Consider the following 25,234-nt stretch of genomic DNA (forward strand, 5'->3'; position numbering starts at 1 on the left):
CAAGACCTAGCGCTGTCCGACCATTAATATCCAAAATTAAATGTGAGAGGACTTAGTGTCCTACTCTACTCAGGTTGTCGAAGGTAAAATCTAGGTTTAAATAGAGCGATATAAATAATAATATTAAATTTTAAAATAAGGTATAGATTCCAATTTTGAAAGTCATTTTGAGCCATTTCTTGGTAGTTGGTACCACTAGATACATTTCCAAAATTTATGCAATTATAGTTCACAATAATGATGATAACAATAATAATTAGAGTAACAAATCATATGCGGAGATAAATATATACAATTTGAAAAAGATTGATACCTAATAAAACAAAGTTGCAACAGCCCCAGCCAGCAATGGGGTGGCCAGCAGTTACGCAGGTCGGTGCTGTACTAGATAGCATTATGTGGTTGTTGGATGGAAAAAAATAAAATTAAACAAAATTTACTCAATTACATTTACTTTTTTTTTGGAAAATGTCATTTTCAGATATGTGGATGCTATATTTTAAAAGATGATAATTTTTTTTCTCACTTTTTATTTTAGAATGAAAAGTTTCTCTATATATATACAAGTGAGTCACACGTAAAAGTGAGAAAATAATTAAATTAGATCCCTCAGCTCTTAATTTAATATCTCCAGTATAAAAAAAAATAAATATATCTTCTTTTGATGAATTTTATCTGCTTCTAGTTTAAATTAATTAGATCATATTATATGAGACGAGGAAAAAAAAGAGAGAAGGGTCAAATATGCCCCTAAACTATTTGAAAAGGTTTAGATATACCCTCCGTTTAAAGTTTGGTCCATTTATACCCTCGCCGTCCAACTTTTGGTCTACATATGTCCTTTTGGGCGTTAGTTGGCCAACTCGAAATATCCAACTCATTTTACTTTTATTTAAATGCCAAATGGATTTTTCACGTCATTTTTATGTATTATCACTTGACATTTATATTCAAGGAAAAAGGGTCAAATATGCCCCTAAATTATTCGAAAGGTCTAGATATATCCCGTTTAAAGTTTGGTCAATTTATACTCTCGCGTTCAAACTTTTGGTCTACATATGCCCTTATGGGTGTTAGTTGGTCAATTCGAAATATCCAACTCATTTTACTTTTCTTTAAATGTCAAATGGATTTTCCACATCATTTTTATATATTATTACTTGAAATTTATATTAAAAGAGAAAGGGGTCTTTTATGCCCCTAACTATCCGACCTAATTTTAAAACATATATACGACCCGTCTTTTAAATAATCTATACAACCAGACCCTTTTTTTTAAATACCCTATATGGGTCGGATTAGGGCATAATTGAACCATTTAAATGGTGAACACTATCGTGCTTTGATTGAAACCACCGAGGAATCAATGGCATGACAACTAAAGGAAAAGGAAGTCGAGGTTTGAAAAGCGTTTTGGCGCAACGCAGAGCTTGAGGCGCAAACCTGGCAGGCAAGGGCTAGAGCAGAGGAATTCACCGCAACAACATTACAGACACAACTGCAAGCTGCAGCAGGCGATGATGATGTAAATAACAAAATAATTCACATATATGAGTCGGATTAGGGGCATAATTGAACCATTTAAAAGACGGTCGTATATGTGTTTTAAAATTAAGTCGGATAGTTAGGGCATAAGTGACCCCTTTCTCTTTTAATATAAATGTCAAGTGATAATATATTTAATTGATGTGAAATCCCATTTGGCATTTAAAGAAAAGTAAAATGAGTTGGATATTTTGAGTTGACCAACTAACACCCATAAGGGCATATGTAGACCAAAAATTGGACGCGAGGGTATAAATTGACCAAACTTTAAACGGGGTATATCTAGACCTTTCGAATAGTTTAGGGGCATATTTGACCCCTTTCCCTTGAATATAAATGTCAAGTGATAATACATAAAAATGACGTTGAAAATTTATTTGGCATTTAAATAAAAGTAAAATGAGTTGGATATTCCGAGTTGGCCAACTAACGCTCAAAAGGGACCAAAAGTTGGACGGCGAGGATATAAATGGACCAAACTTTAAACGGGGTATATTTAAACTTTTTCAAATAGTTTAGCGGCATATTTGATCCTTTTCCAAAAAAAAAAATTGAGGAGAGAAAAGTAGCTTAAAAGTAATGATTTGAAATATTAAAAGGGACAATTAGTTGAAAAGGTATCGCATCAATAATTAGTTTAACATTCATTTTTATTTCCTTTCCTCGTTATGAATATTTGAAGAAATATTATATTAATATACCCAAATAATTCTACACAATAAAAAAAGACTAAGAACATCTTTATTTATACTAGGACAAATTATTATTCCAACAATATGCTTTACTATTTTTGTTGTGCTCGTCGTAAATTTCTTTCAATATGTAAAAGTTTCATTAATACATTAAATTATAATTATTTAATCATAAATTAATCAAATATAGTATGAACTTTATATAGCATATAATTAAACAAAAATGAGCATTTCAAAGGTTTTTCTTTAAAAAAACATGTAAAGGAAAAATTACATAAATACATAATTTTAAGATATCATAGTCACTAAAATTCTCTATCATTTACAAAAATTACAAAAAATCTTCTCGAATATATACTTATTCCCTCTCAGATACATCCCTATCCCTTTCGAATACATTCATATACTCTCTCGAATACATTTCCCTCGTTAACTAAATATCATTTGCGATGAAAACTTTCTGAATAGGATGTAAATTAGCTCCGAATTGTATGGAATTTCTAGAAGTAACACGTTAAAGGTAAAACAATATTAAGTTGGGCTCAAATTGTCACGATCCATCATTATTGGGCCTAATTCACAAAGTGGATCAAATAAGCCCATTTAGGCCAGCATTATTGTGAATTGAGATTTGTACGTCCACGTCATTTCCACCCATGATTTATCCCATTAAACTAAAAAACAAAAAAATAATAATTCATTTTTCACTTGTTCCCTGTTTGGTCCATTTTCTATTTAAAAGCCCCCCTCCCACACACTGTAAAACTATGATAAACATCTCTGTTCTCTTTCATCAAATATCTATCTGCAAACATTACAAACAAACAGTCCCCAATTTGTTCTTTAGTTTTATGATCTTTTGTAAAAACAAAAATTAAGGATGTTTGAATTGTTTGTGCTAGGATGTACTGGTGTTGTCATGTTCCTTCATGGAGCTAATTTCTTCTTCCATGCTCTCTCTCAACATATGGCCATTCGTTCCCTCAGGTACACTTTTTTATTTTTTTTAATCAGATCGATGAGTTTAAATGGAGCGATATGAATAATCATCAAAATTTATATAATATGATTTTAATCAAATTTGATTGTTCAATTACTGGTAATTTAGTATCCGAGGAATATATTTTTATGTATTAATTAGCTTGTTGACTACTTCTTTAATTTTAATATATGATTTTTTATTGGGTGTAGCTTCTTAGGATTTGTTGGTTGGTGAAGATGATGAAGGTTGCACCAACAGCAATGTTATTTTGTAAATATATTTCATTTCTTTCAGTTTCTTTTACCTTATTTTTTATAAGACAAATGTTACTTATAGACTAGTAGAAAATGGAAAGAGAATATCTATGATGAAAGGGCTTTTAAGTGGTACAACCTATCTTATTATTTTAGTCTCTTATTCTAATATAATTTTATGTTGATCACTTATTTTTTCGGAATCAAAATCAGTTTATCTAATTCATAATAATAACGATATGTTTTGCGTATATTTTATCTTGTCTAAATCAGACTTGTGATTGTTGTTGTACAACATCCTTAATTCTTATTTTCATAATTGTATTAGACTCGGTAACATTCATATTGATACAAATATTATAAGAAATAGAGTATTTATATTAATTGTATTTGCACTAAATTTAATCTAAAGAGTTACAAATTTTTTGTGTACGCAACTACGGTTGTGGCTCATACATTGCTAACTTACAATGGCAGTTCCTATATTAGAAATTTTTACTTCTTTTTTCCCTAAATATGATAGAGAAATTAAAACCTCCGATCGAGGTGGTGTTGGTTATACATCTTTACCCCAATCTTTTGAAGATAGAAAAACTATTCCAGAGCGTTTGAAAAACTATTCCTTCCAGAACACACTCGTTCAAAATAAATTATCCCTAAGACTATTTGGAAAAAAAGAATATCTTTTCTATTCCTTTAGACAACTGGAAAATATGATATAAGAAACTTACCACTTGAGCCAGAACTACAAACAAACAGTGAGATGTTTTCTTGTCGTCCATCAACTTGGAAACATTTTCAAGCACAAATATATTATACTCTAAAAGCAATGATCAGAGAAATAATAAGAGTGCATTTAGGAACGTTAAATGTACATTCAGAAACTCTTCGTTTTCTTTCAACAAAAGTTTCATAATTTCTTTACACACTCAACTGTTAACTGGGTCAATTTGACCTTGCTATAACACTTTCTGCATATCTGCGCAAATATCAGATGAAATATACACAATGTCCTATAGAGAAAGATGGATAAAGCTTGAAATGAAATCTTTCAATCGTTTATATCAACAATGACTCCTCTGTAAGTATGGTTAAGAGGGAGTACTTCACTTTCATTCTTATCCTACTATCTTCTACACACAGCTTTGCACCAGTAACCACCCAGTAACCAGGGGACTCCTCGGGACCTCTTACCATTTCTGTTGTATCAACAAAGTGCGACATCTTTGGCGCTCTTGCTGGTGAAGGTGGACCACCAGGATAAACCGCGGAATTCAAGTCCACCTTTGTTGGCTTCTGGGGTTGGTTTAGCTTTGTACTGAATGGGGTAGTGATCAGCATTGAGATCAAACCTGATTTTCGACATGTGGTTGCTGGTCCTTCCCACTCTGACCGACGGATCTTCGCTGAGGCGACCATCGAGAATCCCAGCCTCAGGAAGAGGACCTTCTTCATTCCAATAACCTTCACCTCAAACCAGGCCTTGGTCACAATAGAAGCAGAGTCATCGATCCGTGTTCCACGGTATTCTACTGGGGCGGTGCAAACATGTGAAAATATGCTCCATTTGACAGGTTCAAGATACCCTCGTTCAACTGGTTCATCGACAGGCTCATAGCTAAGATCATCTGTTAGTTGGATACTTTGAGGAAGTGCTGATAGATGTTGAAGATGGATAGCCAGGTGATCACTCCTTTTACCTTCCAAGTATAACCGAATTCCAGTTACTGGCCTGTTTCCAGAGTCAACCTGCAAATATTTAGCAAGAGGAGAAAAAGAAAGATCATTCAGAGCTCCCACTTCAACTGAGATGTTCCCAGAATAAAAAACTATCTAATTATAGTTACGTTAATCTTCAGCCCTCAAAGATCTTAGAAATGCTGATCATAGATCAAAATCAACAACAGGTCACATCTTCTTGTAATAGTTTATGCTTATTTAAAGCAAAAAGAAAGTTGAAGCACAGGTTGTTCTCTGGAGGGATAAAGGATTTAACAGGCTCTCAAGAAATTGTTTGATAGGTCTAAATCACCAAGTCGAGAAAATGATCAACTCTACTACTCCAAAATAGATCAAGGAGAAATAACATAAAGGTTTGCCATCAAAATCAAAACTCATAAAGCAGTGCACCGCCTTTCCGAATTTTAAAACTAGTACAACAACACTAGTCAATGCACATTTTGAAAGGCATAGAAAAGAACTTTTCTTGCTGCATTTCCTTTATTCCTTCCAAGTAAGGAGAAAAGGGTAAATTTTAAACTATAATTGGGTCTCTGCTGATAAACAAAAAACATCAAAATGCTGCTCTTGAAAATCCTGATTAGAGAAAAAGTTCTCTTGATGTTCTCACACTCTTAACATATGAAGAAATACCTTTACAGTGTTAACGTATAGCTTTGGACCCATCAAAGTGAACTGCAAGGATGGAGAGGCCTGTTTTCTGTGGCGATGACCAAGAGGAAGATCACCATATGCTGGAGCCCACTGCCGAGGTAACTGAAATTCTAAAAATTGTTCAAGTTCCTCGATTGGTGGTTTATCTGCAAAAGAATATTCATTATCAGAGATAAGAAGCTGTTAATAGTCATATAGCTCTAAATGAAATAAATGGAAAAGAACTTCACAACTGTTGACACGAAAACAAATTTGATCTTCCTAAAACACACAAAGAAAGATATTCTTTCATAGAAGTCATATATATTTAAACTGTGGGAGGGCTTCCACAGAGTAGGAGTGTAATAGTCACGTGTTCTGCTCTCACAAAACTGAAGACATTTGCAAAGATCAAGTAAAAAAGATAGGATTTGTAACCCAAATAATTCTACAGAAACTGGTGATGGAAACTGAAAGCACAGATTGAAGCAGGATAACTTCTCCAATTGCCAAAATGCTTTACCCAACTTTTTGTAAGATCGAGTGTGTATTTTTGTTCATTGTCCACGTGATAGAACTCTTCAACTGTTTTTGTACTGTCATCAATCCAGTGATGCTTTGTTTGTTCAATAAGCTAATGCAAATAGCCTAATTGTATTCCAATACATTTTTATATTTATGAAATACATAAAAAATAGCAACAACTACAACTCCCAAACTTTTTTGTTTAACCAGCTATCCAGAACTCTGACCTGACTAATCCTGATACGTGCAAACATAGTCATAGAGTCCACTTAAGAGGGAAGCATTCCCCACTAGAAATTTTCACATTCCCCGTGCTCGAACCCGAGACCTCTAATTAAGGGAGGAGGGATTCATCCATCCATCCCACCATATCCCTTTGTGGTGAAATCCCAAACTAGTTAGTATTAAATTATACGTGTTCTCGATAGCCATTTCCTTCATTTGGAACAGTCACATTCCAATATTCAATAGTTCTTTTTGGCAAATTAGGGTTCTCTAATACAACAACAACAATAAACCCAATGAAATCCTACAAAGTGGGAAATTAGGGTTCTTTAATGGCTCATTAATATCTCTTCAAAGACAATCTGTATCATATAGAAAAAAAGAATAAATGGTTTTACGTCAGCATCAATTACAACAATCTATTCATTGTATAAGACTGTATTGCTGCTCAAAAATCCAAGCAGATAAGAAGGATGAATTCAAAGCAAATGATCACTAGTGAGTGAATTATCTGTCTGCCTTTATCAGGTAAACTAAGGGTCAGAGCTGATTCCAAAAAAAAAATCTCAATTGAAATGCTGTGCATATTATTCCCTTCTCATTTTCCATTCCTTCCGTCTGTCGTGCTGGAATTTGTAGGGAGAAGAGAATAAGCTAGATCTTGTCGATATTTTAATTCTCATAATATTCACAGAAATAGCCAAAACCTCAGGTATACTCGGTGAAGAACACCATTTCCACCAGAAGAATAAAGCAACAATGAAATAGACATACTCACATCGCAGGTAAAGATTAATTGCATGGCTTAAAAATCCACTGCCCCTTACACCACTCAAAAGTGAAGCGATTGGCACAAACGACATTGATATAGCATTGGGGGACTGTGATACAGTAGGAAGCCACTGGCTATGACTTTGACCAAAATCAAGACCTCCTCGTCGGATATGAATACTTAGTAGATCCTGCGTGAAGAATTCAAATCCAAATCCTTTACAAAGAGCTTATCAACAGAAGACATAGCAATTCATTTCAGAGGAAATAAAACAAACTTACATCAGCTTTGGAGTAAGACATAATAGATGGTCTCATTGAGTTTGCAAATGGTAGATGCGGATCTGAGAATATTGATTTTTCGCCCTGTCATGTGTAAGAAATTGGAACTCCTGTCAGACTATTTGTTTTGTTTGATCTGTGTAAATAACTTCTAACAAAATTTTACAATGAACATATTGTTTCCATTTTGCTTACCTTTCCTGGAGAAATCCATGGGCATGCCATTATTTACCCTAAGTTTGTTTGACTAACCCATACATAACTTTGTTCCATCACAATTATGACTTGGGGCTTGTAGATTTAGTGTCTAAGTTATATTAACAAACAATAGATTTCAATCCCTCAACCCCATTTTGCTTGTCCAGATTTCAGTATTACCTTCTCTTGAAAAGATTGATCACTAGCAAATAAATGTTTTTACAAGATTCGGATTTAGCATTACATTACACTACGACGTTATTTCTTTACTAGCCCAATCCAAAAAGAGTGGCACTTCCCTAAATTCGCCTCAATCAGTGCCTAATTTCTTCCACAGCACCCTCTATTAGGGCAGACTTGTCTTGATTGGGCTAAATTTGGAAAAAGTTTTAACTAGAATTTCCCATTTTATCCCCAATGACAAGTCATTCGTAGCCACACAAGTTATTTAGCGATTTTCAAAAGTCTCGTGTCGACACAAATATAATGATATATTTAAGATGACAAGTTTAAAATCTCTTCCTTTCTATCTTAAACTTGGTGTACATCCAAAATGTGCGTACAAATCGGAACGTAGGGAGTATGGTGTTACAATTGAATATACAGTAGCTCTTTTTACCATTTCAAGAAATTCTAAAATCATATTAATATATCTCGATTGTAATAGCCTAGTCAAATCATTCTCGATCTTAGAAGATAGTAGACTAGCTTAAACTAATTGGATGGAAGGCAGTGAAACACTCTGATTGTCCTTCATCAAAGAGAACCAACAGACACCATAAGAGCCAGCATCATTCTCAATATATATGAATCTATAGAGGTTTATTCTGAATTGCAGCTTATGTAGTACCCCAATACATGGCTTCTAGATGCCTGAACAGCCATGAAGCACATCAATCATCCAAGTCTCATCAGTAAAATGGGATAACTATCCTCCAAAAGATTTTGGAAATGACATAATTAGCTTAGCAAGCAAAACACATCCTAAAGTGTGAGGGTGAGTTGAAAGGAGAAAAAATGCTGCCATACCCAGATCCCGAATTAAGTCACAAAACCCTTTTCCGATATTAACACGTAACATGTTTTATCATGAGATAGATCTGACCTAACATCCAAAATACATGAGGATCTTGGAAGATCTTGCATGTTAATGTTAAGTCCAAGTTCACAAGGAAGTGGTGCCAAAGTAGGAGTTCTTAACTTCTTTTAAGGAAAGTTATGTGTTTTCTTTAATCCTTCCTTTATACTCTAGGGTTTGAAGATTTTATTCAATTCATGTTCTCACTAACCCTTGTTGACTTGTGTTCTATATGTTGTAGAAATTGTTTTCTTGCAGATTTATGCTCTCACATCGAGAGTATCATTAGAGCAAAAGCAAAAAATCAAGTTCATGTCAACACAAAGAGATAAAACTGAAGAACCAAAACTAGTGTTGAAGTTTCATCAACTTCTACAGTTTGTCTAGTTCTTGTAGCAAGTGTTCGGATTTGTAACATAATTTCCTTATTCTAGAAGCAGTGTTGTTAGGTGACCTTTTGAGAGGAAACTTAGTACTTTTACGCTAGAGTTAGCTTGAAGGTGTAGCTACGGTCAGAGTGATTGTTGGTTGTTCATGGCTAGAGTTAGTCTCTAAGGTTATAGAATTATAACCAATAGTCTAAAACTTCTCATTAGTTTTAGTGAAGTTCTGGAAGTAGTACTACCAATGTGAGTCGTGTTTTTTACTTCCCTTGTACAGCAACTTTTTCCACGTAAAATATTCTTACTTATTTGCTTCCGCAATTGTTGATATAGAAGTAGGTTGAACCAATATAATCCTTGTAGTCAAGTTCAACTATTTACTATGAAGTTGGGCAAAACATTACAGGACGAACATTAGTCAAAACATTATTCACCCCCTTCCCACGCTTATACTGTCTAGAAGGTGCACCAAAATAACAAGCTATATATTAAAAGAAAAAGTAGTTGCATTACAGATTGAAATATAAGATGTGAGATACCTTTGATTTTTCAACAGATCTAACAGGTTTTGCTATCTGGCATCCATTTATGTCTTCTGAAAATTTTTCATCAGCTAATTGCTTGAGTAATTTCTGCACCTCCATTGGCTGAAGAACGGAATTTTGCAGTTGCTTTATGTGAATTACATCTTTACCTCCCATCTTTACCCCGACAACAATATGGGTGCCATATTTTTCAATAAACCTGGAAAATCATACAATTGGTTTCACAGTTAATATTTTTCACTATTTTCCACCTTAGTATATAAGGTATAATGTATAGGAAGCTATGTCAACCTTCCAAGTAGAAAGAAGGCACAGAAAACCAGTGGAGGAGATAAAATAAAAATCAGAAGCAGTAAAATTCAAAGATTTCCATAAACTGTCTAAGCCTGCTTTTCCCATGTCCAAATTGCAGAGCCATAGCGACTCTCTTGAGTTCTTCAGTCATTCTTTATCCATTCCCTTTTCCCTTATTGAAGTTTTTACTACTTCAGGATAGAGAAAGGCGGAAAGCATTGACAGTGTTTTTGGATAGAAACAGATAGGAGAGAATATTTTGTCTTTCGACTTAGGAGGAGGAAAGAAAATTAAGGAAGACACAGATTTTCACTCTAAATAAATATCCTAATGTAATTCACCCAACCAAAAGAAACAATCTCAGATCTCTCTCTTTCTCCGTGATATCATCCTTTTCAGTTTTTCTACTTTCCTTAGTTTCCAAACACAAAGCATAAAATGGCAAAAGATGCTTCTGTAATAAAATTCGCAGCACCCTGATTCAGACCTCCTGCGAATCTAATTCATTTAATGTCCTATTTCATAATGGAGCATGTACCAGATATATCCTTGAGATTTTGAACATACAGCCTTTATCTATAATATCCTGGAACATCAAAAGATGGTTGTTTAAATGATTATGGATTAGAAATTCTTACTCTGCAAGTGCAGGAGGATCCCAAGAAGAAGGCACGTCTTGTTTTACTTGCTCAGACAGTGTTAGATGGGATCTCACCAACTCAATATTGTACAAGGTAATGAACCAACCATCAAAAGCGAGAAGCTTTGTCGAAGATGCATCTTTTTGCCAGCATCCCTTGTGACCAAACATCGCATTAAACAACCCAGAAGGTATCTTACCAGACAGGGACAGCTCCTGATTTAATTGCTCTGACATCTGAATGCAATGAGCAGATGATAGGGCAGAAAAGGTAAGATTAGTCAGATATGCACATCGAAGCAGGAAACATTAGGCTGAAATGAATTATCAAAAGACCCATGAGTATTGGAGTTTCGCAAAACAAGTTTCAACACTTAATTTGACAGGCACCAAAAAGTCATCTTTCCCAAGCAATTATCAAATGGAAAGCATAATGATTGCTCATAAATGCACAAAAGAACTAAAAACTCCCCAGAAGAAAAGGGAAAGAACCTCTTATATTATTTTTTTTTCTTTTAAAAGAAACAAAAAGGAGATTCACTCCACCCCCAGCATAGGTAAAACAAATCTCATTTAACAACTCCAATCTCCATATATCAATGTTGAATTTGAACTGAACTGCGACAAAGTTCCAGAAGCCAAAGAGATTGATGTACGTACATGTCATACAATCATGTATAAATGATACTTCTAGAAGACCTATTTTATGAACAAAAGGGTACCAGAAACCTTCACATGCAACTACGTGACTATGCGAACTGCGCAAAATATTATCCAATAACCAATACTTCAAGAAGACCTATTGTATGACCAAACATTACCAGAAACCTTCACACGGCAACAACGTGAACAGTAAAAAACTTTACCCAAGTCTAGATAGCTTAACGCCTCTATCCATATTGTACCTAACTCACCAGAATGTAGCTACATTACTTTTTCTTCAAGTATGAGGCTTGAAATAGCAACACTGTTATTTACTGTTTCTCTTTGTGCACATCAATTAATCAACAACCACCATATACCTACTGTGATCACAAGTGAGGTCTAAGGAGGGTGGTGTTTATCCAGCCCTATCCCTACCCTGTGCAGGTAGAAAGGTTATTTCCAATAGACCCCTCGGCTCAAGAACATCAGTTAATCACCAACAAAAATTAATTTAAAATCTTCGAACTCAACTATTAGGAAGAAAAACACAAAAAGTTTCATTCTTTTCATTAAAAAAGGAATTCCAGTCCCATTTTATAGTTAAATTACATTTCCTAGAAATGAAATTTCAGTCAAACCATCAATTTGAAACTGATTACAAGCTCTTCACCATCATTTTTCGGATCTTTTTTTAGCACAGCAGCAGCTACAAAATCCTTAGAAAAAAACCTTCAATTATCCAATTCCCATTTTCCATTCATACCCATATCAAACGCTTCAGGGAAAAAAATAAATACCTGTAAAAGAATTTGAAATGAAAAAACTGAAACAACGAATTTACCTGACTAAAAGAAAGAGCATCAGAGCGAAACCTAGTTCGTTCCCCTTTATCGCACTTGATAGAGGTGGAAACATTAGAAACCACCACCCCACCAGGCACCAGCAGGTCCTTGGTCGACTTCTGATCAATCTCTATCAAACCATACCCATTCGGTCCGATTTTACAGGCCGTCAACCGGATATCACTTGTCAAATCATAACCTAACCCAATCACAGAGACGGCTTTTTCAGCAGCCGTTTGTGAGTCCATTCTACTACTAGGATTTAACGCCATCTCCCAAGAAAACCCAAACCCAATTCGAATTTCCCAAAAGGGTGTCAGAATCTGCAACTATTTTTTTACAGTAATTCTCTTCTTCATAGGAGTCTTTGCCCTTTTTTGAGTACTATTTCCAGAATTAGAGCTGATGAAAGAAGAAAGCAGGTCTTTCTATTTTGTCTGTTTGTTGTTGAAATGACCAAAAAAATGCACAAGTTGAAGTGAGTGGGTTGTTGAATGAGAGGACAATTTTGTCATTATCACTCAGTTTAAATATTGGAGGAAAGTCATCCGCCAGCTTTTTTTTGGCGGTGTTGGGTAAAAAATTCTATGGCGTGTTTGGGTGAAGAACGTTTGACTTTGACTGACTGAAGAAAGTAAAGTTGGATTTTGTGGGCAAATGTGAACAGAGCTAGCGGCGCCTGACCCTACTTACTACGTTGTTGTTATTCGTTGTATTTCTTTTTTACACCATAATTGGGAAATTGTCGTAATATGTATTTATTAAGAAAAAAGATTTTATATCTATTTTTTATCTTTTATGAAATTATATATATTACTTTGTGAGTAATGTAATTTATGTCTTGAGAATATCAAATTTTATTAGAGGAAAAAATTTTAATATTTATTTGAACTTTGCACAATAAAAGATCAATTAATATGTATAAAAAGTATCTCGCAAGAAAATTATTTGAAAAAATAAATATGGAAAAAAATTAAATAAAATAACGAAAAAAAGTTTAAAATTCAATGAAAGTATCTCGTGAGAAAGTTACTTATTGTATTCTTCTTTTATATGGTGTCGAATAGTAACAAAATGTAATTACTATATGAAAAATAATTTGTAAGGTAATATATCAAAAATATTTAGGAATGTAATTTTTTTTTCTATTATTGTCTTTTATGAAATTATATTTATAACTTTGCAGGTCGTATAATTTATCCATGGAAAATATCAAACTTTATTAACAGAAAGATCCCAATATGAAAAAATTTTAAATATTTATTTTGAAATTTGAATGATAATTTTTGTTTAAAAGTTCAATTAATATGAAATATAAAGTGTATTTTGTAAGAAAATCATTTATTGTATTTCTCTTTCGTATAGTCTCAAATAGTAACAAAATATAATAACTAAAGAAAATTTTAATGACGTAAATTTATCAATTGAAGTTTCATGTGATGATTCAATTCTCTCACCTACCTTGTAATCCGTTTATCTATTTATCCTGTTTATAAATCCAATTACTAAAAATTATTAATTACACTCCATAGTTATATGGAAAAGAGAGGTAAGCGAGACTGAGAGAGAGAGGAGAAAGGCAAGAGAAAGGAGGGAAAGAGAAGGAGAAAGTGAATTGTATATGTATATTGATAAGATAATTGTATATTATACATATATAATTGTATATATGGCAAGAGACATTGGGAGAGGGAGGAGAGAGGCGAGCGAGACTAGAAGAAAGAGGAGAGAGACGAGCGAGAGAGGGCAGAAAATGACAGAGAGGTGAATTGTATATGTATATAACTGTATATTATAGGTATACATTTGTATAAATGGCAAGCGAGATTAGAAGAGGGAGGAGAGATGCGAGCGAATTGAGAGAGGAGGAGAGAGCGAGAGAGAGGTGAATTTTATAAGTATATAGGCTAAAACTTGTATTTTATACATAATTTTTTGTATATCCTGACGAATTATACGTATACAAACATGACTAATTATACAAATTCGAAGTCAGTCCATGTAATTAATGTATAATGTTAGTCGCGATTGATAATTATAACAAATTATAGCTATGATGAATAATTAAATAGTATAAATTTCCTTATTCACGTAATTTTTCCGTTTTCTATTCGAGTTTTAAAAAGAAAAATCTTCAAACACCTTTAGCAATCAAACATTATAAAATGGGATGAAAGGAATATACCTGCATTCCACTTTATTCATATAATTCATGATTGATAAACATCATTTTAATAAACAGTTTGTATATTAGCTTTTTAATTATTAGATTATTATTTTTCATCTTTCTCCAAATATCATTTTAATAAATAGTTTACTGATTGAAATTGTGAGTTTGACATGAAAATAGTAACCAAATTATTTTTTATTTTTATTTTTTAAAATGGAAAATGTATTTACTTTGTCAGTATCAGAAGTAATACTTTTATTTCCTTTTCTTCAGTTTAATCTATGATGATATTTAATTAATCGTTGGGTTTAAGAGAGAGAGAAAAAAACGACACATGAAAGTGTTTAGAAGTGCAATTTTTGGAATAAAAAGTTCTTAAATGCAGAGAAAAAAAATTTATACTAAGACAAAAAAAAAAAGTAAAATAAATGAGAAAGGAAACGTTTTGCTTTCATTAAAAGAACTTTTTGACCAAGTATTTGTTTATATGGTATTGAAAATATAGAAAATAAGCAAATTGACAGTAACAAACGACTTCTTCCACTCACAAACAAAACGACAAATAAAGTAGATACTACTGTTCCTTCATTTATTTTCAATTCAAAATAAATAATAAAAATTTTATTTAACATTTTATAATATATTGTATTTATAAAAAAATTTAATTTATAATATATTTCATATATTTTTTTAATATTTAAACTTTTTATTTAAAATATTAATTTTTTTTAATGAAATTAACTTTCAAAAAATATAGTATAACAATTAAAAATAGGTAAAGAAGCTTTGGAAAAGTTTGGAGAAATAGAGAAACTGGGTCAACTTAGACCATCTCTAACCCACCTCTATTTTACACTCCATTTTCTATATTTGGAAAGTTAAATAAAGGATGTCCTCTCCAACCCACTTTCAGATCATCATCGATTTTCTATTTATAGAAAGATAAGTATTACTTATTTAAATTTGGAGAATTACTATTTACTCTTTATTTTATTTTTTAAATATTTTATTATTATTTTCATTACTTTTCAATTAACACATTATTTTATATGTAGTTTCATTAATTAAATATCTAATATCCACAAGTCATTTTAAATGTAATATAATGTTTTTAAAAAATACATTATTTAATATATACTACTTTAATTTCAAATTAATTTATATTTTTATAATTTTAATCAATAATAAAATTTTATTTTTTTACTAATTTTCATTATAAAGAATACACAAAATTAAAATGATATATGAAAATTTTAATTTAAATACAAGATAACAATACAATGCATAACATAATAATTTAAATACACGTAAAATATATATATTGTAACGTAAAGTATAGTGTACGATTCAATGCAAAAAAAAAAGTGAAATAATTCATATAAAATAAATTCAAGAATTCAATGATTGTAAAAATAATTTATCTTATATAATACTAATTATTTCTCAATAAAATATTATTTATCGTATATTTACTAAAAGAAACATGATGTCACAAAATCAATAAGAAGGTTTATGAACAAATATTGACTATAATATTTTATATGAAATTACATAACATAAATATTCAAAGTCAGTAGGAAAATATAAGTTATAGACTTGTAGTCAATAGGAGAGTACACTTCTTTGTTTATTTTACTAATTAAAAAAAAAAAACTCCCGCAAAACAATTTTTCACGGGTATTATAACAATAAAAAATATAATACTTCAGCGTTCAAAAATTCTTGTTCATTATTGATTTTGCATAAAAAATTTATAAAAATAAAAAAGATAATTTTATTATATCACACTTTGAATATAAAAAACACAATGTATTAAAAAATATAATAGAAAAAATAGCTATATTTAAAGATAAGGACAAATTAGGAATTAAGTGTAAACGTATCCATTAGTTTCATAAAGAGACAATTATTATTGGACATCCCTAAATAATGCTCTATCTTTATCTGATCCTTTTCACTTGTCATTTTTGACAAATCAAAAAAATACAATATTTTTCTTTTCTAAGATACCCTCATTTTATTCAGAGAATTAATATTTTCGAAAAAGGTAGAACCTCTTTAGTGAGTAGATTGATTTTGGCTCTATCAATTAATATAGGTAAAATGATAAGTTTACTATCTTAATTGTCATTTTCTTAATAAATATGACAAGTAAAAATGGACAAGTAAGTAGAGACAAAAAAGAAATTGACAACTATTGTTGAACAAATAACTAATTATTAGGGGAAAACTAAGAGCCATAAAATCTAAAAATGATTATAAGTTCATACTCAAACCCAATGTAATTCTTGAAATACCCATTCTCTCATAATTAATTACAACACATACCCTATATTAAGATTGATAATTTCGCTTAATTGATACGAAATCAGTACTCACTCTGTTCCTATTTACTTGTCCATATTTCCTTTTAAAATAAGTAATATACATGAAATTAATTTTAATTTTGAGGAATTGACCTAAGTTCGTATATAAGTGCGCCTACTAGAGACGTTAATATGGGCTAGGTCTGTTGGACCGACCTGACTTAATACGGGATTTAATAGAGTTGGACTAGGATTTTTTGAGTTCATTTGAGAAAAAATGCTTTTTAGCCCGACCTGAATAAGTCTGCTGATTTTTGGGGCTTGAGAAATATTGATAGGGACGGTCCATGGGGTAATAAAAATTCATTAAAAAATATAATATTATATTAAAATTTAAAATCAAATAGAGTCTAAAAACAATTAGGTTTATATTTGTATTTAAATTTTTATACTTTTACTTCAAAAAGAACTTAATAAATATTATATAGATAATTTGTTTGTGGCTTTGATTAAAAAGTAGTAACATTAATATCATGTAGTATTATTTTGTCGATATTTATGATAATATTTATAAATTATAATTTATATATAATTTAATAATTCTAAAAATAATATAATTTTTTTAAAAATGGATTGGCCCGGCAAACCTGTAGTCCACATACTTATAGATTGGACCGGCCGTATTCTAGCCACACAAAAATGAGCTAACCCAACCTAACTCGTAAAATATCAAAGTTTGTATGAATTAGTCCGAATGAATATGTGCTAGTCCATATTAACAGTTCTAGAGCCTACTATGAGATTGGACCTTAAGCCTTAATCATCACTCTGATGAGTGACGCTTTACAAAATTGGTCCAACATTGTGTTAAATGGATATTCCCTCCGTCCCATATTAGATTAGAAGGACATTTTCAACTTTACATGGTAATATATTGAAAGTTTTTGTCATTTTACCCTTTGTTTATATAAATGCACATTAAAATGAGTTACAAGAAATTTTGTTTAAACTTCCAAAGGTTATACTCTATCTGTCCACATCTATTTGTCATGTTGCGTTTTTCGAGAATTAAGTTGACTAATTTTGAAAGTTAAATTAGATTATATTAATTCGATATTTTAAAAAAATTAGATATTTAAAAACTATATGAAAAACACTATAAATTACAATGTCTTTTAATATCAATATGATGAAAAATACATCTTACATGTTAGTCAAAGTTCTTATAGCTTAACTCTAAAAATAGAAATTATGACAATTAAAGATAGATTGAAAAAATATTAATTAAAGGAATAAAATAAAAAATATTAATTAATTCTATCATAATTTAAATAAGTATTCAAGTAATATGAGATAAATATTTTTTATAAAATACCTATTTAATATAAGACGATTGAGTAATTCACAAACCAACATCGTGCTTTGAAGTGCCTATGATTGATAATCAACTAATATAAATATAAAATTACAAGAAATTAAATCACATGACTAGTCAACAACTATTATACGAGACTTTGACTTAGTAATTTTGATTTAAACTTTTAATTTTCATTAATTTTAACTTTATGTCGAATTTGATCTAAACTTTTAATTTTCACTAATTTTAATTTTATGTTGAATAATATTTATTCTGTTCATTTTTATTTGTTATGTTGTGCTTTTCGAAATTTAGTTTGGCTAATTTTTTAAAGTTAAATTAAATTACAGTAATTTAAAATTTTAAACAAATTAAAAATTTAGATGTTAAAAAACTATATAAAAAATATTATAAATTTCAATTTTTGACATATCAATATAATAAAAAAATATATCTTAAAATGTCAATCAAAATTTAAATAAAAACTATGATAAATACCAAAAAAGTATTAAATTCAAATTCTAATTATACATTTGTGATTTCTTATGACCGGCCGAAAGATGAATTGTATTTAATCTCTCTTACACCGAGACATGCAAAGTTCGTCAAAGTCTTAAATTCGATCAACACAAATGTTTCTTTAATATATTTCAGTGAATTAGCAAAAAGTAGTTCTTTATATTTGATGATTAATAAAATAGTCCATCAAATGTATACATAGTTTTATTAAAATTGAGCATTTTTTTGGCCTCTGTTATTATATTTATAAAATACACAAATATTCATCTTTAGTAAAATTTGTTTTTGAGAAGTACGTGAATTATTTGAAATCATCGGAACAAACTTCTTTGTAACTTAAAAAGAACTATATTCCAACAATTTAAATTCATTAGGGAAAAGGGTCAAATATGTTCTTAAATTATTCGAAAATATTTAGATATATCACTCGTTTAAAGTTTAGTCATTTATATCTTTGTCGTCTAACTTTTCATCTAAATATTTCTTGTCGGTGTTAGTTGGCCAACTCGAAATATCCAACTCATTTTACTTTACTTTAAATGCCAAATGGATCTTTTTCACGTCATTTTTATATTACCACTTGACATTTAATTTGAAAGTGGAACTGATCAAATATGCCCCTCAAATGTATTGACCCAATTTTAAAAGTCTAACTTTCACATATAGCAAACATAAAATTCATATTTGTATGTTATAACAAAATTTGCATAATTACACTCCACAATGAACATATAAATGTGTAATTCGCTATACATATACAATTGAAGCAAATTGTATAAAATGAAGTGTGTAAAATGAGAAAGAGAAAGAAACTTGAATAGAGAATTGTATAAAACGAATTGTATAAAACGAATTGTATAATTATGAGTGTATAGAACGATTATATACAATTTGAATTTGTACAAAATGAGAAAGAGAGAAAGGCAAAAGAGACTTGGGCAAGAAATATACAATTGAATCGAATTGTATAAAATGAGAAAGAAAGAAATTATATACAATTTGAATTTGTATAAAACGAGAAACAGAGAAAGACAAAAGAAACTGGACATGGGAGTATTTTATTGTTTAATTATAAGTGTATAGGACGAAAATATATACATTTGCATGTGTATGTACAATTTTCTCTCTCTTTATACAAACAGAAACGCAATTTATACATATCGTTTCTGTTTGTATAAGCGAGAGAGGCGAGGGTGCGAGTGAGATTAGGGAGAGTGGTGAGCGAAGTATGGAAAAGGGAAGATAGGGGAACAAAAATATATGTATTTATACAATCTCCTCTCACTTTATACAAATAGAAACATATTTTATACACTTGTGTTTGTATAAAAGTGAGAGGAAGCAAGCGAGAGATGGAGCGAGAGAGGAGAGTGGCGAGCGAGAGTTAGCAATTAATTTGATTTATTATTTTGCCATTATATACAATTTTCCCATTTTAAAACACCCATAAATCACCCCTCTTTTAAATAACCCGACCCATATCAAAGCCCTTCTTTCTATATCTTATCCGACTCAAAATTCATCCTTTTTAACCCATTATCAGATCCCTAATTTATTAACTTCTCCATTTCCGTTTAAAATAGCATGATTTCATTTCTGTAGAAAATAACCATTCTTTATTGCACACATACAACATCAGTTACAAAAATACATTTTTTTTTATCATTGTTAGAAAATATATATGCGCATCGAAAGATATAATGGATCTTTATTGCTTACATTAATAATAAATAACCAATACCGTTTATGTTAAAACAAATATCATGCTACAACACATAAATATACTGAAAGTTAATTCGATAAATACCTCTTGAAGCGTAAGCGGATACCTTCAAGCGAATCTCCAAGTTAAACAGATCTTCAAGCGAATCTACAAGATAGCTATGGTCTTCTACAGTGATCCTAAGTCACATCCGAACTCTCTCAATACTTGGGTGGGCAAGCATTGAATAGAATGCTAATCATCATCTTTCTAGGTTAGGATAATCCTTATATATAGAGATTTCTTCCTAATCCAAAAAGGACTAGAAAACGTAGTTTTTTCTAGAAGACTAGAAAAAACCATATTATTCTTTCTTTTTGCATAGAAATAGGATTCTGAAATCTAGTAAAATATGGGAACTATAGAGACCACTAAATTAATTAACGAGGCTTCCTATTATGAAAATAATTCCAAATAATTAATTTGAATTATTCTTACCATAATAAATTACAAGTCATTCCACTAGAAATTTGTTATTGCATTCTTCTATTTCGTAATTCCCTATTAAACACTTATGTAATTTCCATGTTAAGATTTCATATACTAATCAATAAATTAAATTACTGACGAATTTAACTTAATGATTAATTTCCTTTAGAGCACTACTTAACTTATTTCATGTATCGGATTCATAAATCCACTTGCAAGATTTGACAAGATGAAAACTTATAAGTTTCTCAAAAAGGCATATCAATCAATCTCTATAATTAACGAGACATGAATTCCATCAACTAACTTATTATTTCACCAATATATATTATTATCATCCAACTTATCAGGCATATTGACCCATCTCAGAATCTCACATTTTAATAAATCAAAACGATAATTAATATATACAGATCATAATAGTTATATCAGGATTAAGAATATAAGTAGATTTAATAGTTTAGAGATTATGTTTTTGTCAGTCAGTCTAAAATAACTATCTTTATTCGATCCCGTTCAATACATACAAAATGTACTAGCACAAAAAGTTGGAACTATACCATTCCCATAATCAAGATAAATTACATATAATCTTGTGCTACAATCGTACCCGATGACATGTCCAAATTTCCATCCTAGATTGCGAATCAAAAACTTTATACTTATAAGAAACGATGATTTAATCCTCTGTGTATAAGCTAAAACTGTACACTCTAAATCATCTACTATATAAGTAAATAGACACCATAAACGAATATATGATCTATTTTTTTTTTTTTAATATATGATCTATTGAATTTTAGCAAATATTTATTCTCTAATAAATAATATTTCTTAATACATGGTTAATAGTATATATACTTACCTTTTGGAATTTTAAAATTTTGTTCTTTATTCCTAATTCATTTATCTATTTCACAAAATGATGTTATATGATAAGAATTACTGAGCGGGAAAATCTTAAGTTCTATTATGACCAAATAACGTTTTCAACCAAATTGATCATAGTTTTGGAATTCGAAAAAAAAGAACTCTGATTGATCTGAAATTTGGTAGATTTATAAGAACGACCTAGTAAGAAATTAATTATTCTGGGATGAGTCAATATGTCTGGTAAGTTGGATGATAATAATATACACAGATCATAATAGTTATATCAGGATTAAGAATATAAGTAGATTTAATAGTTTAGAGAATATGTTTTTGTCAGTCAATCTAAAATAACTATCTCTACTCGGTCCTGTTCAATACATACAAAATGTACTAACAGAAAAAGTTGGAACTATACCGTTCCCATAATCAAGATAAATTACATATAATCTTGTTCTACAATCGTACCCGGCGGCATGTCCAATTTCCATCATAGATTGCGAACCAAAAACTTTATACTTATAAGAACCGATGATTTAATCCTCCGCGTATAAACTAAAACTCTACACACTAAATCATCTACTATATAAGTAAATAACACCATAAACGAATATATGATCTATTGAATTTTAGCAAATATTTTTTCTCTAATAAATATTATTTCTTAGCACATGATTAATAGTATATATCCTTACAATCTCCCACTCAAACTTTTAACCATCACAATTATTATAATGTACTATATCCAAATGCATGATTAATAGTATATACCCTAACAATCTCCCACTTAAATATTTAATCTTGAATGTTGTTAGAATACTATGTCAAAACACACTGATTAATAATATCTACCCTAACAATCATATGACCAGCTAAGAAACTTCAATTATTTAAATAAGGTGTAACCGACTTCAACTGAACTTTCACATGTCTCTTTTCTTATTTTTAAATTGATAATATCAATATCCAATTCATAAGAAATCATTGTTACTAAAGATTATGTTGTAATTAGACTAATAGATTTCATTTTTAGTGATTCACTTACCATGAATTTTTCTTTTAGTAATGGTGAACGTGAAGAGAATTCTCTTGCCAAAATTCACGTACATAATATTAACTTTTAGGTAACTAGCAAATAGTTAGAATAGTAACTACACATTAGTTAATTGTTTGAGTAATTATTTTTTCAAAACAATTTTTCAAATAACTATTTAATGAAAGTTATATTCGATTTCTATGTATGATTGCAATTGATAAACCAAAAAGCTGAATTTATTTTGTATATAAATATACCAATACAAACTTGTTTCTATCTATAAAATTATGTAGTCTTAATAACTTCCTTCTTATCGATTTTTGAAATTTTGTCTAATTTTTTTTTTAATGTATATAATTGATAAGTAATGAATTTCCTCTCTATTAACATGTTTTAATGCATCTTATTTTATTTGACCCTTGAAATTTTTTTTATTTAAAAAATCAATTATTTGTTGGCTATTGCATTATTTCTAAAACTTTTTTTTAATATATAACAAAAAAAATTAATAACTTATGTTAGCTTATTACAATATATAGATCACGTTTTTAGTGGTTTAGTTAACTATTTTTTGAAACGTACATGTATGACCTAAAAAGAAATATATAGTTTATTAATTATGCAATTACAACGCAAAACGACATACTTTTACGAAACTAAAATAACTATTATACTTATCGTATATAATATGTAATTTACAGCGCAAATTAAATTTTATATTTGTTGTGTACATATAATACGTAGTCTACTTACGCATACTAAATATTTTATTTCTGAAAAATTTTAAATCGATAAAACCTTGCTTCTAACCTATCAACTATAAAATGTATAATATTTTTGAATTAAACTATTGAAGAAAGATTTATTTAGTTATGTATACTAAATTTAAGAATATTTAAATCACTTTTTGAAGAATAAAAGGGACAAATTAAATAGCCAAAGGAAAAGATTTTAGTTTTTCTTTATGTGAGAGAGTGACACATGGTCCGTTATAAAAGTAGGAAAAGACAATTAGACACACAGTTTCATAATAGTAGAAAGATACAAACGTATAATTACCACGCCGTTGATTTTAAAAGTTGTTTTTCCAAAACAACTCACAAATCTCTTAAAAATCATCTATATAAACCACTCCCCCTTCTCCTTCTCTATTCACACAACAACCAAAGAAAAAACCTTGAGAAGTGTCTATAATCACTTTTGTTTTTTCTTATTTACTCACCCATTCTTCTATTCACATACAAAAATAAAATAAATTCTTGAGAGACATCTATACAAATCTTTCTCCTTCTCCATTCTTTCTTCACTCAGTCTTCTCTTAGAAAAAAAAAGAAGTTCTTGAGAGACCTTTGTACACAAAGCACTCTCCCCCTTTCTTCTCGTCCACTCAATCTTTTTTCACAAAAATGATTTTTTTGAGAGATATATATTTAAGTCACTTTTTTTTATTTCTTTTTGGCTCTTTTCATATTTTAAGATGGCACAAAATAACAAAATCAACATAACAGTTCAATCAGGTGAAATGCGTTATAAGGATGTCTGGCGCGGAATGTTTGATACATGGGAGGAAGCTGCTAGGGCTTATGAAGCAGCTGCCCCACAGTATCTCGACCCTCGGACTGTAAATTTTCCTCCAATTACTAAATAATTATAAGGACATCAAGACAAGTAACGATGCACTCTATTTTTATTTTTTGTTTTTGTGAGTAAAAGTTTGGCATGCATATTGTAATCATTTTTTGTGTATGATCTCATGTAATATGAATTAAAAAATTTATCTACCTTCTTTATTGTATTATTTATCTGTTTTTTTTTCTTTTTCTTCGTATTTTCAATTTCTGTTGGATGAATTTTTGTTTGGTTGTTGGATTGGAAACGGAAAAGGCAAGAGGAAGTAACACGTAAGAGTACAAGGGCTTAACTTTTGTCATACTATACTAAGTACTCAAGTGTTTTTTTTTTTTTTTGAATTCTCATGAAAAGTGTGTGTTTTGTGAATGAATAATGTGATAAAATCTAAATAGTTAATTATTTTTAGAAAAATTTCAAATAAAAATTATATACTTAAAAACTATATAAAATAAATTACAAATCGTCATAGTTAATTATGTACATATAAATTAAAGTCCTTTTGATGGGCTACCTGGAGAGATAACTTTATTAGCAGTATATTATTTTGCGATTTGGCTTTTTGACGATTTATTCAAAATATTTAATTATTCAAGAAATAACAATAATAATATGCACAATGAATAATAGATCTCATAATATAGTCCGAAATCTAATTATTCATGTTGTATGGACAAAATTATACTTTTATGAGATTAATATGCAAATAGATTCATCTTTAAAAGTATATCCTCGTGAAAAAAAATTTAAAAGACATCTGTTTTAGTCATTTATTTTTTTTATTTGAAATGTATATAAGAAAATGTTATTTTTATTTATAAAAATACACGTGTCTTGTCAAAAATATATAGGAAAAAATAAAAAGACATGCAGTCAGTTACA

General features: G+C 30.1%; 1 protein-coding gene and 1 long non-coding RNA gene across 2 annotated transcripts; one reads left to right on the forward strand and one right to left on the reverse strand.

Moving 5' to 3' along the window:
• Nucleotides 1-2,900: 2,900 nt before the first annotated feature.
• LOC104645834 (uncharacterized) lies at nucleotides 2,901-3,608 on the forward strand. The gene is made up of 2 exons (XR_740042.4): nucleotides 2,901-3,224; nucleotides 3,429-3,608. It is a non-coding gene; the product is annotated as an uncharacterized lncRNA (long non-coding RNA).
• A 720-nt stretch (nucleotides 3,609-4,328) lies between these two features.
• Nucleotides 4,329-13,040, reverse strand: LOC101259504 (MACPF domain-containing protein NSL1). Its single transcript, XM_004232864.5, has 7 exons — nucleotides 12,274-13,040; nucleotides 10,786-11,024; nucleotides 9,848-10,052; nucleotides 7,650-7,733; nucleotides 7,375-7,558; nucleotides 5,847-6,013; nucleotides 4,329-5,222 (listed from the first exon to the last, which is right to left on the reverse strand). The coding sequence occupies exons 1-7, from the start codon at nucleotides 12,544-12,546 to the stop codon at nucleotides 4,533-4,535; spliced, it is 1,842 nt and encodes a 613-aa protein (XP_004232912.1). The 5' UTR covers nucleotides 12,547-13,040; the 3' UTR covers nucleotides 4,329-4,532.
• Between the last annotated feature and the right edge of the window lie 12,194 nt (nucleotides 13,041-25,234).

This window comes from Solanum lycopersicum, chromosome 2, assembly GCF_036512215.1.
Source record: "Solanum lycopersicum chromosome 2, SLM_r2.1".
NCBI lineage: Eukaryota > Viridiplantae > Streptophyta > Magnoliopsida > Solanales > Solanaceae > Solanum > Solanum lycopersicum.